The sequence below is a fragment of the Pogona vitticeps genome, chromosome 1, assembly GCF_051106095.1.
Source record: "Pogona vitticeps strain Pit_001003342236 chromosome 1, PviZW2.1, whole genome shotgun sequence".
In the NCBI taxonomy this organism is placed as follows: Eukaryota; Metazoa; Chordata; class Lepidosauria; order Squamata; family Agamidae; genus Pogona; species Pogona vitticeps.
The window spans coordinates 152,520,765-152,539,725 of NC_135783.1; the positions used below are offsets into that span (position 1 = coordinate 152,520,765).

At 38.8% G+C, this 18,961-nt stretch overlaps 1 protein-coding gene across 1 annotated transcript; it reads right to left on the minus strand.

Annotated features, from left to right (window-relative positions):
• Positions 1-8,880: 8,880 nt before the first annotated feature.
• On the minus strand, positions 8,881-18,828 carry DNAJB9 (DnaJ heat shock protein family (Hsp40) member B9). The gene is made up of 3 exons (XM_020806858.3): positions 18,690-18,828; positions 10,653-10,880; positions 8,881-9,813 (listed from the first exon to the last, which is right to left on the minus strand). The coding sequence occupies exons 2-3, from the start codon at positions 10,867-10,869 to the stop codon at positions 9,377-9,379; spliced, it is 654 nt and encodes a 217-aa protein (XP_020662517.2). The 5' UTR covers positions 10,870-10,880; positions 18,690-18,828; the 3' UTR covers positions 8,881-9,376.
• Positions 18,829-18,961: the final 133 nt, after the last annotated feature.

Below are 18,961 nucleotides of genomic sequence, written 5' to 3' on the forward strand. Positions count from 1 at the left end.
ATAAAATTAATCTGGACCTTAGTAGGTCTGAAAATTAGGTAAATACTACCCCAGAGGAATAACAGCATATTACTTATTATACTGTATCATTATTTATTTTACAAAAATAAAATCAAAATGGAGAAGCCATGTGTGAAAAACTAAGTACCCCTTAACTGCTTAACAATCTTAATTAAGTGACTGAGTAACAGTCAGGTACTGCTAACCAAATGCCCTTAACAAATTGATCATTAGCAAGTGTGACCACTTTCATTAAAGCCAAAGTTTTAGCAGTGTGCTGGTCTAGAGTATTCAGGTGTGTGTTAATACAATGCCAAGGAAGAAACACATAGAGAATTGCTGCTAGCCATCAATCTGGGTAGGGTTATAAAGCCACTTTCAAACAATTTAAAGTCCATCATTCTACAGTAATGAAGATTGTTCACAACTGGAAAACATTCAAGACAGTTGCCAGTCTTCCCAGGAGTGGACGTCCATGCAAATTCACCCCAAGGTCAGATTGTGCAATACTCAGAGAAATTGCCAAAACCCCAAGAGTTACATCTCACACTCTACAGACCTGCAGTTAGCATATTAAATGTTAAAGTTCATGACAGTACAATTAGATAAAGACTAACAAGTATGATTTGTTTGGAAGTGTTGCCAGGAGAAAGGCTCTTCTCTTTAAAAAAAACCAAAAAACAAGGCAACATACTTAAGTTTACAAAATTGCATCTGGACAAATCACCAGACTTCTGGAACAATGCCCAGTTGTTAAAGTCCATGATTTCCTGCCATATAGTAGACCCAAAAGTACACAGCATTGTGCAATGCACTTTCTCAGTGCTTGTTTAAAGTTCTGTTGCATACTGCATTCATTTTATATAAGCTGATTTGGGCCATATTTATTCTGACTTATTGCACAGATTTGATTCTGACGTAGAGTCAATTATTTCTCAGTGTGTTCCACACATTCACTTGGGATTTTTACTTGTGTTTCATAGGCTGCTTTTTACAGATCACGATGATTTTTGACAAATGTATTGTTTAAAGATGTATCTTTTAACATTGCATTGAGTGATTCTGGTAGGTCATGTTTGATAAAATAGGCCCAGATTGAATTTACACCTCCTTTCTTGTTTGCTACAGTAAATCCATATTAACATCAAGAATGTCCAATTGGAATAGGAAAATAACAATTAATCAGAAATTACAATATGTTATTGCAAGTCCCCAGTATCTGCAGGAAGGTCAGGGTCTAGTCATTTGTATTTGTTTCATCTGTTGACTGTATTAAAGGGAAACTTTTGTTGCTTTGTCCTATCAAGTAGCTTTAGAGTGATACCTGGATATGCCCATAAAGAGTAACCCTAATAAGGTTCACAAGGTCTATGAGAGGTCTGAGTAATGGTTTGCCATCGCCACTCCCCAGTCAGTTGCCAGGGATTTGAAGCCAGGTATTCTGGGTCCTAGTCTAATGCTCTATCCATTCACCGCATTAGCTCTCAAAGGGAAGTGATGCCATGGAAATCTTGCCTGACAGGTCACCACTATCAGCAAATGACTGTCAGCAAACCAACACCATTTGTTTTGCTAGAAAATGTGATAAAATTGTAAAGTGTCCTAAAGTAGGTGAGGTTGTTGGAGGGTCACCCAAAATGTCTCCCAAATGTGTACCAATCAACTAGTATCAACTCATTCTACCAGCAATGAATCTCTACACATCTATTCCTTTCATTCTCAGCATCAAACTATTGATCTCTTTGATTTTACCTCAATCCCACATCCAGCATTGGAACCACTTGGGCATTTGTATAGTCCAAGTGGCAGGAGTTATTATTCAGTCTTGTTCTCTTTGCCTGTGCAACCATCACGGTCATGGATCTCAGCAGTGAGCTCAACCCAGAGTTTCCTCCCGCAAGCAGGCAAATACCTTCCTCTTCCAGCTACCTACTGAACGTGTAGGTACCTCTCAGTAATCATCTACCTACATGTGATTTTTAGACAGATTGTTATGCATTACTGCTTTAAACAGATTTTTAGTACTACTTGGGTTTTCCATTGCTCAGAGTGACATTTTTCAAAAGTGTGTATACTTATTGATCTTTGCCTTAAGATTGCTTTTTAATGATGTAAGATGCCTAGTAGTTTTTAAATATCGTCTTTTAAATACGTTAACCACTATTGTATATTCATTGCTTTCAACTTTAAATATTGTCTTTCATTGTTGTAAGCAGCGTTAGGTTCTTTTCAAGGAGAAAGGTGGGTTAAAAATATTTTAAATCAATCAATCAATCAATATGTGACCTTTACCTAGCACTATTCCTTGTCTAGTAACCCCATTCAGGCAGAAAGACTGAAAGCATGTAGTGCTCAAAGGAGATGTGGAGGAAGAGGGTAAGTATTAGTCCCCACTGCAAAGCCATAAAGACCTTTGGGTGTTTAGCACAAAATCTGCTCAGGCACTGTAACTACGTTCAATTGAACTCTTGTAGCATTCCCACAATCAGAGCGGCCAATCACAGGAAAGCTGTAAACTACTAAAATAGTTTGAGGTGTTTGTTCCATTTTGAATTTGTAAGCAAAATCTTAGGGATCTGAGAGTATCTTGAGTCACCATATATTTACCAAGCAGGTGTTATCCTTTGTGCTGCTCAGTTTCAACAATATAACTATAAAACCCTCGGGTCAATTCAGTTTCCTTTCCTTATCGGCACCTATCCATTTCTGCCCCACCTAATTCACCATTTTCACCAGCACCTAGGCGCCCTCTCTAGCACATTTCTCTTCCAAAACCTGCCTTTCATTTCTCTATGCCCCCCACCACTCTTTTTTTGGCAAATGCTGCTCTGTCTCTCAAAACTAGGGGTTTGTTATGCCAAGCAAGCCATTGTATCCTGTCTGCTAATACGTGCACACAAAGCGTAGTACATTTTGAACTAGATAGTTGTTCGAGCCACTTGGCATGCAGATTGGTAACCGCATATGAATCAGTAAGTAAAGCCATGAACTTTAATTTGCACAATTTGCTGCTAGTGATAGGACTTCTTGAGGGCCATCAATGTATTAAGTTGTCATACATTGGAAACAACTTGATGACACATAACAATGAATGAGGACATGCAAACACACGAAGCTGGTTATAAAAGAGTAATGCTCCTGAACCAAAGGGATTTCCTTTACCACTCCTGTATGACAATCTGTTGTATATTAAAGTCCTATCTTCCAACACAAAATTTAACGCTGATTTTAACATCTCTTGTAGCCCACCTTTGTGAAGTGTCAAAACATTTACTAAGGAAGTATTAATTTCCATTAATTTATTAAATAAGACTTCTGGACTGTATTTAATAAATGAATATCTAGGCTCTACAAGTGCAGCAAGGCATATAGGACATGTATGCATTAGAAACATTTCCTTAAATATTTTTGTTAAAAACTCTCAATACAACCAAGATTGAAGACTTCCAATGAAATAGACTTGCTGTGAATCCTTGGAACACTTTATCTCCTACAAAACCAATTCTCTCTGAAGGTCAGTGTTTTGATGAGAAAGATCACTATAATTATTTTCAAAGCCACAAAAACACAGCACCAAATAACTCTCTTGTCACGTAAAAATGTATTACTTCCAATTAAATAGCTTGCTTTTGTCTTTGGCTGGACCTCAGACACTCAGCATTTTAATTTTCTATTGTAGAGAGAATGTTTAATTCTATAATTAGTTGTGCAATCTTAAGGGTTTGTTCCTCACTGACTAATTAAGAAGTTATAACAGAATAAAAATTGGAAGTCTGTGAGACAAGGAAGCTTGAAAATTAATATTCAGAACCCCAGTTGTTCTATGTGAGTCTCTTTAAGTAGGAAGAATATCAGAAAGAGCTTAAAATAAAATGCAATTAAAAGATGCACTTATGGCTTCATAGATGTTTTCCATCTGTTTTACACCTCATATTGCCACAGAAAAGAGGGAAGAATACTTACGGAATACGATATGCCTCTTTTGTAAGATATGTAGCTCAGCTGAATGATTCACTCACTCTTGCACTTTTTTTAAAGAGAGCCATGAGCAATTCCAAGAGAGGAATCTAAACCCATGCAAAAATTTTCCAGCACCCATATTTAACATTTAAATCCCCCACCTCCACTGATTAAAATCTCTGAATAATGGACTTGACTGGTGATCCAGACCAGTTGTCTGGTGTGGACTACTAATTTAGAGCCACTCCATTTTTATTTTATCAAAAATAAAAATAGATATCAATAAAATTACACTAATTGAGGCATCAGTAGGTTAAATGTTTTCGAAGATACTGCCCTTCTGAGCTGTGAGACACACTTCACTGCCTGCGGAGGGAGGACTCATACCAGATGCTGCACTTATCTACTGCTCTATTGCTGTGTAACAACATGGAGGGAGACGGAGGATGGAGGAGGAAGGTGGGTACATAGTATATGCAGAAGGAGGAGGATGGAAGTGTCCTGGAAGCAGAAATGCAGTGTACTTAACCTGGATCATCGGACCACCCACAGAGGCTACAGGCACCTGTAGATGAGTGGGGGAGTCTGGAGAACACCCGTACTGCAGGGGAGAACATGTCATTTTGACACTGACTTGAGTATAAGCCAGGGGGTGCTTTTTCAGCAAAAAATTGTGCTGAAAAACTAGGCTTATACTCAAGTATATACAGTACTTGTCTTGCATCTTTCTTTTGTTACAATCAAATGGCTGCATCTAACCATATCCATATTATTTACCAGATGTGTTGTGAATGTGTTTCAGTATGTCCCTTTACTAATGAAATCCTGTTGCTTAATGTAGCACTTTAGTTTTTTTCCATCTTGATCTTCTAATTTGTTGATATAATTATGTCATTGATTTATATATACTGATGATTTTTATTTGATTGTATTTTATAATGTTTTATTCTTTGTAAGCCGCCCCAAGTAGACTCTGTCTAGAGGGGCGGGGTATAAATTGAATAAATAAATAAATAAATAAATAAATAAATAAATAAATAAATAAATAAATCTGCAAACCTATGCAATCAAATACAGCTGTAGCCTAGTTAGGCCAAAGTTACAATTTAGTTACGACCATGTATCTTGTAATGTGTTTGCTAACCACATTGACATACTCCAACTATCATTCAGTACAAGGTAAACTCTTTAGTTCCTATTACATCTTTCAGGAATTGAGTATATGTTGCAGTTCCAATGGCTTTCATTCTTAATTCTGGGCTGTTAATATCTAAATATTAAAATAACTGATAACATGAAGGCAACCTGATGTCCATTATCATGTGCCGATATATACTTTCTACAATACCAATACTGTATACTTTGTCCCCATAAGGCCACATATTCCACTCTTGTTATGAACACTTGCTGAAAATAGATGTTTAAATTGTACTTTTGTTGTTTAGTCGTTTACTTGTGTCCAAGTCTTCGTGACCCCATGTACCAGAGCACGCCAGGCCCTCTGTCTTTAAATTGTACTTACTTCAATGAATATAAGCAAGCAGAACAGAAACACAAGGGTCTTGTGAGCAAACTGTGCTCATGCAATGTGCCTTTGTCCTCTGCTATATCCCTACTCCTGCCCTCTGCCCACATACCTCCTTTGGAGAGTCCCAACTTGCTTTAAAGCAGGTTTGAGGCTGGACAGTGGACTGCAGGGGAAACAAGGAAATTGTATCCCTCCATACCCTGAATATGGAAATAATTCCACCCATGAAAATTAAGGAAATATTACAAATTACTATTCACATGAACTTCCAAATGCCATGCTCTGAAACAATAAAGGATGAGAAAAATAACTGATTGTTGTAGTCAGTCGCTGTAAAGCCTAATCTACAATGGAGATTTTAAAAAAATGAAGCCTAGTTTTGTTTTGAAGAACAGGATATATTTTCAGCACCTATTTACAATTGCTATTATTGTTACAAGTAGGCATGGAATCTCTGGATATATTTTTTTGACCGCAACTCCCAGATTCACTCAGGATTCCCCCAGGCAGAATTCCGAGAGCTGCAACCAAAAAATACAAGTCCACATGAGCTGCAGTGGTTCAGGAGACAGGTAGTTCTTTGAAAGGCATCTTCTATGAGTGTAGTGAGTAGCAAGACTACATATCCCACAAACCACTGTAGCTCCCACGGAGCCTTAGCATTCCCTAGCAATGCTGGCATAGTTTTCCCCTTCTTCAGACTCAACATAGTGACAGAGATCCACAAGTAAACAATTAAAAATTGCTCTATAGCCTTTTCATAGAATCACTGAATTCTGAAGCTGGAAGGGGCCTATAAGGCCATCAAGTCCAAACCCCTGCTTGGTGCAGGAATACAAATCAAAGGGTATCTGCCAGGTGACTATCTAAGTTTCTCTTGAATGCCTCCAGGGTTAGAGCACTCACCACCTCTCAAGGTAATTGGTTCCACTATCTTATTGCCATAACAGGTAGGAAGTTTTTTCTGATATTCAATAGAAATCTGGTTTTCTGCAACTTGAGCCCATTGTTGCATGTCCTGTATTCTGGGATGATTGAGAACAGATCCTGCCTCTCCTCTGTACTGTATTAGTCTTCTTTTCTCAAGGCCTATAATTCTTTCAGGGCTTGGTTTCCAGCCCCCTAATCATCCTTGTTGCCCTCCTTTGTACTTGTCCCAATTTGTCAGCATCCTTCTTGAAGTGTGGTGTCCAGAACTGGACACAGGATTCAAGCTGAGGCTTAACAAGTGCTCAGTAGAGGGGAACTAGAACCTCAGCACCTCATGGAATTTGGAAACTATACTTCTATATTTTTCTTGGCTACAACTTCTAGAATTCTCCTGGGGTGCATTTGCTAGGCACACTGTGGGAGCTGCAGTCCAAAATAATCCAAAAGTCCCAGGCCTAGATGCAAAGTGAACTGATCTTGCTAGTTGTGCCAAGTTCATGTGTTATTTGCTCCAACAATTAATGCTCTTTCAGCCTGGCATTTATTATACACTGATGAGCCAAAACATTAAAACCACTTGCCTAATATGGTGTAGGTTCACTCATGCTACCAAAACAAGTCTGATGCATCAACACCTCAAGACCTCTGAATGTGTCTTGTGGTATCTGACACCAAGACATTAGCAGAAGATCCTTTAAGTCCTGCAAGCTGTGAGGTGGAGCCTCAATCGATCAGATCTGGTGCTCCAGCACATCCCATAGATGTTCTATCGGATTGAGATCTGGTGAATTTGAAGACCAAAGCAACACCTTTAACTTTTTGTCGTGTTCCTCAAAACATTCCTGAACAATTTTTGCAGTGTGGTAGGGTACATAATCCTGCTGAGAGGCCAGTGTTGAAAGCGGCAACACAACTGCCATGAACGGGTGTACATGGTCTGCAACAATCTCTAGGTAAGTAGTACATGTCAAAGTAACATCCACATGAATGCCAAGATACAAGGTTTCCCAGCAGAACATTGCCCAGTGCGTAACACAGCCTTCTTCTCATAGTGCACCCTGCTGCCATCTCTTTCCTAGGTGTATGACACACATGCACCTGATCTAAAAACAAGATTCATCAGACCAGGCAACCTTGTTCCATTGCTCCATGGTCCAGTTCAGATGTTCACATGCCAATTGTAGGTGTTTTCACTAGTGGACAGGATCATCACAGGCACCTGACTGGCCTGCAGCTACACAGCCCCATATACAACAAACTGCTCTAGGAGTTTTAACACCTATCATGGCCATTGTTAGGTTTTTCCACAATTTAAGCTACAGTAGCTCTTCTCTGTGATTGGACCAGATGGGCCAGCCTCCACTCCCCATGTGCATCAATGAACCTTGGTTGCCCATGGCTCTAACGCCGGTTTACCAGTTGTCCTTCCTTGCACTACTTTTTGGTAGGTATTAACCACTGCTCACTGGAAGGATAGATCCTAAAGCTGAGGCTCCAATACTTTGGCCATCTCATGAGAAGACTCCCTGGAAAAGACCCTGATGTTGGGAAAGTGTGAAGGCAAAAGAGGAGAATGAGGACAACAGAGGACGAGATGGTTGGACAGTGTCACTGAAGTTACCAAAATGAATCTGACCAGACTCTGGGAGGCAGTGGAAGATAGGAGGGCCTAGCGTGCTCTGGTCCATGGGCTTACAAAGAGTCGGACACGACTTGACTAAACCAGCACCACCACCACTGCATACTGGGAACATCCCATAAGACTTGCCATTTTGGAGATGCTCTGACCCGGCTATCACTATATGGCACTTGTCAAAGTCACTCAGATCTTTTCACTTGCCTGTATTTCCCGCTTCCAACACATTCAATTCATGAACTTAGAGTCCACTTGCTGCCTATATCCCTCCCTTTGATAGGTGCCATTGTAACAATATAATCAATGCTTTTCACTTCACATGTCAGTGGTTTTGATGTTGTGGCTGATCAGTGTATATTGCCCTGTCAGCAAGTGATAAGTTTCCACAGGATAGATAAGGGCAGATGGAAGTTTTGCTATACAACTGCCAGGACCCTGAAATCAAATAACTGAAGGCAAAGGGGGAAAACTGTCAAGAGTCAGGAAAACACAGAGAAGGGATTAAGGAAGTATGAGAGAATAGCTATACTTCCAACCTCTAAAGCACAAATCTCAAAATGCAAAGGAAATGAGATTTGTACTTCACATTTAGATAATCATCAGTTTAAGAAGGTATCAAAATCAAAGCTAGTGGGGTTTTATCCTGATCTATTTGGCACAACTGAGACTATACTATGCTGTAACTGAGGTAACAAAGTGAAGCACACAACAGTATAGCACTGGTTTAAGAGCAACCCGAAATGTCGATCCAAGATGTTCCTGCATTCTATAGTTCAACCCAATATCTTGTTGATATTTATAAAGTCTATTTTGCTAAACACAGTCATACAATTGAAAATATATGTTTTAATATTTTTCTTGTATTTTAAGTCACTAGTAACAATTTGAACAATTTAGGATTACAGTACGCAAACACTGTGCTAACTAAAAACAAAAACACACACAAGCCCTCAATAGGTTAACACTTTATAAAACTAGGAACCTGACAATAATGAATAGTGTGCCGCCAACTCAACACTTCATGTGCAAAGTATAAGCATAATAGTGAGGTAATCTGGTAATTTCTCTTCTATGTTATTAAAAACAGAATCTGGCATTGCCACATGGAGATTTTATCCCCACATGAACACTCTATATAGCTGGTGAAAAATGTTTCCACCTTGCTTTAGTAAAAAAATTTATCAGTTTAGCTATCGCTTGCTTCCAGCGGTTAAAGTGATTAAGCTATACACTTTGTGGAGTTCAAAGAAACTTTTTCTGCAGCAGAGGATAGAAACAAATGGTAGTTAAAGACAGGATAATGGGTTTAAAAATGCAAAGTATTATTGACCAGAACAGTCTGTAAATGTGGTAACCATGTTTCCTCGACGCTGAGTGACAGTTCTGCAGTGCTTACTAGACCCATGGAATTTGCCTCCAGTTCTCATTGTTTTTTGATGTGTGTTGTCAAACCCATTGAAGGAAAACATTTTTTCCATGTCTTCAAACATGTCATCAAACAGTCCACCTCCAAAGGAAAATTCTGGGAAAGAACGTCTCTGCCTGTTGTGTACATTCTGATGACTGTGGAAGTGATTATCAAAATGTTTCTTTGACTGTGTATTGTGGGTTTGGCCAAAGAAATCAAAGTCTTTAAACAAGTCATCAAAATTGAAGTTAAATGACTGCTGGAAGTTGTTTCCACTGCTTCTTCGTCCTTCAGCATGGCCAAATTGGTCATACTCTCTACGTCTATTTTCATCCGACAGTGTTTCATATGCTGTAAAAGCAATAAAAAGCAACTATAAAATCTTGCATATAACACATGCCCTCTGACAAAGATAATGATTTTAGAAAAAATGGCATACACTGCATGAATGACACTATATTCCAGGCCACTTCAAGTTAAAGGCTAAAGGTAGCAAGCCTGAGGAAAATCACAGTATAATCTGGGCTGGAGAACTATTGCCAATGACACAAAACTAAACAAAGCCAAAAAGCAAAGATCTCGGAAAGATATAAAGCTGAGCCAGCTACCTGGGATTGAACCCCAGGTCATGAGCAGCTTTGGCTGCAGTACAGCAGTTTAATCACTGTACCACAAGGCTCCCCAACTAATAATCTACTTGTACAGTATCACATCCTTAGTGCACTCACTTCCATATATTCCATACTGATTAGCATCAATTCTGCAGAGTTACAACTAAAAACACTCCCTTTCCTAAACAGAGATGCCAGTATTTGAATCTGAAACTTTCTGAAAACAATGCATGCCCCCTTAACATAGCTATCACTGAGTTAATTTGTAAAAGCTAATATGTAATATAACATAATTAATGGTGTGTACATTTTAAAATTCAGTTTCAAAGACAACCACACTAAATTATTAAGGTATATGTTGAAAGCATTATATTCAAACCAGTTTTCAAAGATAGCCTTTGGGTATTAGTTAATGAAGTACAACTACAAATATACCTATACAAATACTTAAGTGTCACTGCTATCTAAAAAGTACAAGTGTTTTTCAAAGCAATAATATATTAGTTCTAGCTCTTTCATCACAATGAGGAATTTATTACAGCATCAGTGAACACTGGATAGAAGGTAGATTCTATTTACCTTCTGCAATTTCTCGGAACTTTGCTTCTGCCCCCGGACTCTTATTTTTGTCCGGGTGGTATTTCATTGCTAGTTTGTGAAATGCCTTCTTGATTTGCCGATCAGTTGCAGTTTTGGGGACACCAAGAATGTCATAATAATTCTCTGCAGCCAGTATTAGTTCTGTTATCATTAAAATGCAAAGTGCAAATATGAAGATAGACTGGGTAGTAGCCATTGTTAAGATCTCTGTAAAGGAAATAACATGAGAGTTATTTTTTTAGTGAAAACACAGCTTACCATCCAAATATTTTTACCTGAAATCTAGTTCAGTTAGAAAACTTTAGTTTTCCATTATCTTCTCAGCTTAGTAAATGTTCACATATTTTGATAATATTTTCTCAGGATTCCTGAGGTTTATCTATGTATATTTTATATAAATATATCGGGCGTACCTTCAGAACAATTTATATTTGTCTCTAGCTCTCAGAATCGTAACCTCAAAATGTACCATTTTCAGAAAGAAAAAGAAAAGAAAAATATTTTGGAATAATTTAGTTTATTTTTATAACATTAATATATGGATCCATATGAAGAATCTACTCAAAGGCTGAGATACTGACAAAGGTTAATGTGAGCTATGTTTAACTCTGATAGAATAATAATACTTTCATAACCCACTTTCACATGGCTTTCAATAAAGACGTTTTCAATTGTTGTTAATATTAAAGGTTTGTAATAAGTAGAGATGTGCATGGTGAGAACTTTCATTTTGTCTTGTATTGGATTCTTTTGATGCGGTGCCTCTTTCATTTTAATTTTCTTAACACAAAAAGAACCAGCTTTTTAGGGTCATTTCATCACACACCCTTCAAGATTCTGAATACACAGTAAATTAAGCAAGTAACATTTTAAAAGAATTAGCCTAACAGAGAAAGCAAATCCTCACACTGAGAGGCTGAGAGTAGAGAGCCTCTTGGTGGAGTGCCGTGCCTTCTACAGACAATAGAAAGAGGATCAGACTTCTCCCATTCCCTCTCCATGGAAAAGAGAACGGGGAACCGATACCCGGGAACTGGAGCAAGAGTTACGTGGGCTAGAGATAGAGCAACCCATCTCAATGGAATTGGCGGGAAGAGACAGATGTCAGAGGATGGAGATAGAGGCGGGAATGGCAGAAATAAAAAGGGACAACAGTCAGTTACCGCCAGGTCGGGAATGGGTCTGGCTACAAGACCCTTCGACAGGGGTCTGAGAACGCCTAAGAGTACCCAAGGAAGAAGCCAATTACCACCACAGGAGAGAAATCCTCCCAGATCATCTTACTGGGGAGAAGCAGAGGCTTGAGAGTGGTGGCAGAGGTTGAGAGAGGAGAAGGAAAAGGTGGAAAGGATAAGAGATAGGTTGACATGGAGGATAGAGGAGATGAGGAGGATAAACTATCCAGAGGACCCTGGGCAACCCTTTCTCCCACCAGAGACTATGGATGGGCAGACTTTGCAGAGGAGAAAACCATTCATTTATTGGAAGGACAGACCAGAGAGGTTCTAAAGGAAGAACCAATGATAGACTGGCCTGGCCTGTGGAACACATACGGGACCAACCCTTTTCTTGAAGCTTGGAAGCCCGTCTGACCCGTTGGCAGCAGGTGAAAAGTTATGGGACCGACTTTTTGATACCTGACTCTTGTTGAATAATCCAATAAACTGTTCTCCTGTTTCATGTATTCAGTTTGCACTGGGAACCCAGCTGGAGAGAACAGAGAGTCAATGAAGCTGGAGTCTCTGACTCTAAAGGGGGGAGGGTTTAGCTCAGTAGGAGGGTGTTTCTTTTTTGTGTTGATGTTTTAGTTGTATGTTTGGTACTATTTAAATCAATAAAAAACAAACAAACAAGAAAATACAGTGCTATATCAATTTCAATTTTCAATTTGAAATACTCATTTAAAATATATAATAATGATGATTGTTATTTGCAAAAAAAAAAAAAAAATCAAAAAGGCCTCCTGATTCCTTTAAAGAAATGTCGGATCCAAAAGATGAACCCTCACACACACAAGGAAAAACAACAACACATACAGCCCTTCTAATAACTCAGAAAGTCAAGCAAATAACAGCATAACAATACACTCAAAGCCCATCTCAAACCAAAACTATTAGAATATGAAGAGATTTCTTTCCTCCCCTGATGCCTTTTGTTCTGAGTCCAGAACCCAGGCACTACAATACGAGAATGAAGGCGTTATGAACTTGTACACAGATCCCCACAACTCACTGGCTCCACCTAATCCAAGCTCTTTTACATTTTCACAATTTCTGCTCTTGAACATTCTGATTGGCTGCTGACAGCAGCCCTTGTGGTACTACTGGATGAAAAAATTCTTAGGGCAATTTGATAGACAGGGTAAAAGAAAAGTTAGATGAAAGAGGAAAACAGAATACTACAAAATCTCAATCTACTCTTCTCTTGTTTAAGTGAATCATTTGTGTTTCAGAAGTTGTTTCAAGAGTTACAAAAATGTGAAAATAAAAAAGGGACAGTGTATTTTTTCCTTTTGTGTTTACATCAAAGTCCACTCCTTAAAACTAACTGATAAACATGAGAAAATTGGCAGTATGAAGACAGACAATATCAAATTAGCTAATACAACTTTCACTTAAAATCTCTTTGCCTATACAAATACTATGTTTTTATATAAATGTTAAAGGAAAAAGTAGGGAAATATCAGATGACCACACAATTATCAGACTTAGAATCTTAAAGTTGCCTTAAACATGTGTAGGCACAGTTATAAATCATGCATTTTATACACATGTACACACATTCTCAAATCCATGTGGTTTGTAAACACTTGAGAGGGGCAAATAAACACTATTTGAACCAGAACTTGTCTTTGCGAGCTATGTTTCCCTTTTTCTTTATTACAATGCTTGTGAGAATTTTGAAAATGTGAATAAATGATGTTCAATTTTATAAGAGGCATTGGCTATACTAACAAAGCCAATACTGCTTTGTCATGAAAAAAACCCACAATATGAAATTTTAAAAAGTCCAAAACATTTGTCTCTACCTGCTGTCCAGAACACTGTTTACACCAATATTTACATTTTAACAGGACATTTTGCAGAATAAGTGGGTCTAGGAGTTTTGTTAGGCCATCACTTAATTGTTCCACTTTTAGTTGTGTATTTTGATCTAACTACTAAAAGAAGTAACTAAAAGAAAAAGTACATTTTCATAGTAAGGGGAGTAATACCAAGAAACAAGTATCTTTAAAAAAAACATTGCCTTATCAAGTCACAGAAACTTAATTACTGTACAAGCCTTAGGGCGAGAGAGATACTGATGAAACTGTTCTAAGCAACACTGAACCCATGGGACAGGGAAAGTTGTATGGTAGATAGCTTGTTAATACAAAAACATTGTATGCTCTTCTGTTCTCCACCATTCAGTGTTAATTACAACTTCAATAGGTACACTGGCATGCCTCCCCACCAGTACCGTTTTTACATATTACATAAAGCAAATTATTATACATGCCTAAACATGTCTGTTTTGAATCTTGTTCTGAGTAAGAGACATGGAAACAAACCATCTCTTGCTTTATCAATATTTTCTTCCCCCTCAATGTTGTTTTCCTCCCCCTCCTTCCCAATCCCTTTTTTTCCTCCGAGTGCCGGCAAGAAACAGCAGCAGAATTCTCTTTGCAGTCAGGTGTGGAACACCACCACAGGAAGGCACGCCACATAATCTCCAACTCATAGATGTATGAGCTAGAAACTGGCCTACTCAAAGCAATGGGGGCTTTCTGTTTGTGAATTCTACTTGATGCAAGTGTTGGGAAAAGAGGTATTGCACAGAGACCTTTGGGTAATGTGGGCGGCATATAAATTAAATAAATAAATATACATTAAATAAATAATTATTTTTTAAAAGGATTCTGGTTTTCAACACACATACAGGGAGAGAACTGTAAGAGTACAACAGTATGCCTTATTCAGAAGTTTATTCCTTCTCTCCAATGTTGCAAAATATACCACTGCTTAATTAATAAAAATGATAACCAGATTTTAAAAATAGAATACTGAACATCATACTCTATTTCTGCTTCAGATAAGTCTAGTGAAACAACCAACACTAGAACAAGTTGCCATTACATTAGGAACTTGAATGTGTTTTTAATCAAGAAACTGGTAAAAAGAACTCCATTTCTACTTCATTACTCACAGAATAAGCTCTACTCCAATTAACTCCAACAGCACTAGTCCCTTAGAATTACAAATGTCATTACTCTAGATATCATTTTTACTCTAGAGTAGCTGAAGCAGTACCTAGTTCTACTCTAATAAGAAAAAGAAAGAGTCTGGTCAGACTTGTATAGGTGCACATTCTAATAAAGCCACCAGCTTTGGCCATGATAGCAACAACTGTCTTTAATAACTGATGGTGAGCTCATTAGTTTTTGAGTAAGATATTAAGTGCTATCGACTCATTTCCATGAGTCCTTGAATTCTTGAGCAGACTTAGTTTTTGCCTTCATACTGAAACGGTCCTGGTTAATAATTTACACTGGGAACTGCACAGGGGAAGCATAATCCTAATTACAATCCTATTTGACTGGACATTCTCAGAAGATGGTGCAGAGGGGCAACACTTTTGACACACTGGCTTTTAGGGTCCCTCAGGGTTCTCTTCTGTCCCTTCATATGCCAGACAACATCCACACAAGGTTAACAGAATAAATCACCAGAGTTTGTTGCCATCAGTACTGACAAAAAAAAATCCAAATGTCCTTTGAAACTGATGCCAAAGAGGCTATGGAGACACTGATCTGCTATCTGGGTTCATCTATCCACTGGAAGCGAGCCATCAAAATGAAGCATAATCCAGAAAAGACAGAAGGAATACTAGTCAGTATTGTGCTAGGACTATAGGAATAATGTAGCTTGGACAGATTTACATTCTATCTGAAGGGGCTGATTTGCAGACTGAAGGAATATTCCCAGATATTAGCTCCACCTTTCACCAACCATGTTCCCCTAGTCATCATCACATGAGGTCACTGCAGCACACACTATACAGGGGTGCTTTTAAAAAAGGTCTGGAAAATGCTGCAGTCACAATAATTTTGGCTGTCCATTTTTCTGAATATAGTCTTGTTTAAACTGCATTGATTTCTTCAATTCATTTTCCAAGATTGATTGTATGTGCCAATTATTACCTATAAAATCCTAAATGGCATGTGGATAGAACAATCTAATGCCCCCATCCCCAAAAGTGCTCTTGGTTGTGATACTACTGTTTAACAGAAATTAGACTGGCCACTTTTTTCCATTAAAGATGTGTTCATTTCACCATGCTTTTCATTAAGCTTTGAACTTTCTGGTTTTGGTTTGTGTTTGAACTGTTTTGGCTATTAATAATCCCAGTTTAAATGTCTACTGCGAGAAGCAACCTTGTATTACCAGCACAGGCATTGTAAAACATGTTTATGAATAATATATAAAGTTTTAAATGGCAAAGTTGCCCAGAGTATGCCCCAGTGAACACTGTGAAACTTCAAAAGAAGCATACAAAACGATCAGTTGTAAGGCACTGGTTATTAGTTGCTTTGTAAGGCATAGTTCATACACTTCTTTTAAGTAATCAAGCACACATTTTTTGCATAAGCAACAGTATGTATACCAGCTATTTAAGAAAGAATAATTTTCCAATATTTGCTTGCAGCCTTTGAAATCTCATACCAATCATTTTACAGAAGCACTACACCATATGAAAATGAGATGTATATTCACTACTTACCCACTGAGCTGCACCTATACTAATATCCCACCTGTAAAAGGTGTATCTCAACCACCTTAGATAATAACATGTATAAAAGGTATGAGGTAATTGTTTTGGACTTCAATTTCCTGGAAAGTAACTTGCACCATTAAAAATGTGACTACTCTAACTGTATTTGGGGCATTCAACAGGAATTTAATCTTACTATCTCAAGAGAAAATGGACAGCAACCTATCAGTTAGTTAAGCCACTGTATCTTCTAAGTGCAATGGCATCAACTGCTGATAGTTAACAAGATGCTGTTTGCATTCCAGCAGGATGGTGAGCAACAAATGACACAAGTGGCAATCTGCTGCTGTAAATTATGTTACTACACTTTCACCAGCATAACCAACCCATAGGATTCTGGCCACTATTAAAAAAAAAAAACATGCACTTAAAAATGCTATTACAAATACACCTCAACACACATTGGCTTAGTTTCTAACGTTTAGCTTCTGAGACCCAGAAAAATATATATTCATAAAATCTTTGTTTCACCAATTAAAAATCAATATTGATTGAGACAAAGTAAATTATCACCATCTAGCATTAAAATTGTACTACAGAAAATGAAATGTACTCCAGGGAATCTGAAGTTTCAGGAAAACATACCTAATGTCTTCCACTTTACCAAGCTAGACTACTACTTAAAAACACTCTTATACTACCATAAGCAGCTGGCTTCCAAGCAGCTGTACATGTCACACACATTCCTCTGTGTGAGTGTCAGGGCAAAGCCTGTCAGCAAAGGATAGAGATGTGTGAACGTCCATCAATCAATATCCCAAAGTCTTCTTTTGTAGACTACTTGGCAAGACAGGGCAAGCCAAATGCCACATAACAACAGCTGAACATATACCACTGATACATTTTATAATTAGGAAAATTGGGGTTGCATAATGACAATCCAAAATTTATGAAGTGGCAGGCAACTGCCTCATCATTATTAAAACAAGAGAAAAAAGCCATGTGGCTCTTATACAAAATCTGATAGTAAGAGTGAGTAGTATCTCTACTGGACCACTAAAACATTGCAAACAAGTGAGTTTCAGAGTCCAACAGGTCTCTTCTTAAACAGATCAGCCAATCAGGGCCTGATCTGTAACCAAAGCAGAGAACTCTGGCCTTGTCCAAAATAGTCATATTAAAATATAGAAGTTGGCCTTTAAGATTGCATTTTTGTCTTTTTTCATTTTTGTTGTTTTTGCCTGACATACTACCAGAGACAAACACAGCTACCTCTTCTAAAATCAGTGCAGAGAAATACACCACCATTCAAAAACTGCAGTGCCCAGGCTGAAGATGCTTGCCTGTTCCAAATACTTTTACTGGCGCAACAAAAGGCACTACACAGCCTTGTTCTCTTGAACTTATTAAAATATAAAGGTGTGTCAAATGCCACAGGAAGCAGAAACAAGGATAGTAAAAAGGTATCTCAAAGACCATACAGTATCTCCCATTATATGCCTGCTTGTGTATTGAGAGAATCAGAAAAAGGCCTTTCTCTAAGTCCCACCACCTTCACAGGTATGTTTGTTGGGGACATGGGAGAGGACCTGCTTTGTTGCTGCTCCCAGACTTTGGAACCCCCTCCCACAGGAAGCCAGGCTGGCCCCATCTTTGCTGTCCTTTTGCAAGCAGACCTTTCTTTTCAGGCAAGCCTTCCCTCAGTGACTGGTTACCTGCTGTGTAATTTGGACTGTTATGGCTTACTGCTTACTGTATTCTTAGTATTGCATTTTGGCTCTTTAAGGAGAAAGACAGGGTGAAAATGCTTACCCACACTTAAATAAATAGGGATAGATAGATAGATCTATTGAAACTGGATTAAGGGAACCTAGGTCGAAATGTAGAGGACTATGCCTTGATTAATAAATCCCTATTCCTCTTCAACACTCACTAAGGCCAGGTCCTATTTATTCCCAACCCGGTCCCGAGAACAGAAAAGGAGGCCACTGGGCTTCTTACGTTTTCTCGAAACCAACTTGTAACCATAGAGATAATCAGACAGGCTCAAGGAAACCCTAAAGTTTCAGCGACGAAGCTGTCCCTTGGTATTCAGGAAGATCCTTCCCCCGCTACCACCAGCTAAGCCCGAAGGAGTAGAGAAAAATAAAAGTGGCCCCAGAGTTTGGCTCTTCCCTGCCACCGCTTCTGCAGCTAAATAAGGCAGCCTACAGGCCTCCAAGCCGGGCAAAGACTCCAACACTCTCCCCTCCCCCGCAAACTCACCAGCCGCTCCTCTCCCTCCCTCGGCCAATGCGTTCTCTTTCGCTTTTCCACAACCTTCCCTTCTTATAAAGCCTACGGAGAGGCGCGGCGCGCGGAAGGAAGGCGACGTTCCTCCACGAAGCGCTCCCCGATTGGCCGCCCGCGGTCACGCGGTACGCAGCGCTTCGGCGCACGTGGACAGCTGTTGTTGCCCCGCGCGGGTGACGAGCGTCTTGGCGGGCAGCGCCCCTTCCGGCCACAAAGGGGGAAAGAGAGGAAGGGCGAACTGGGGA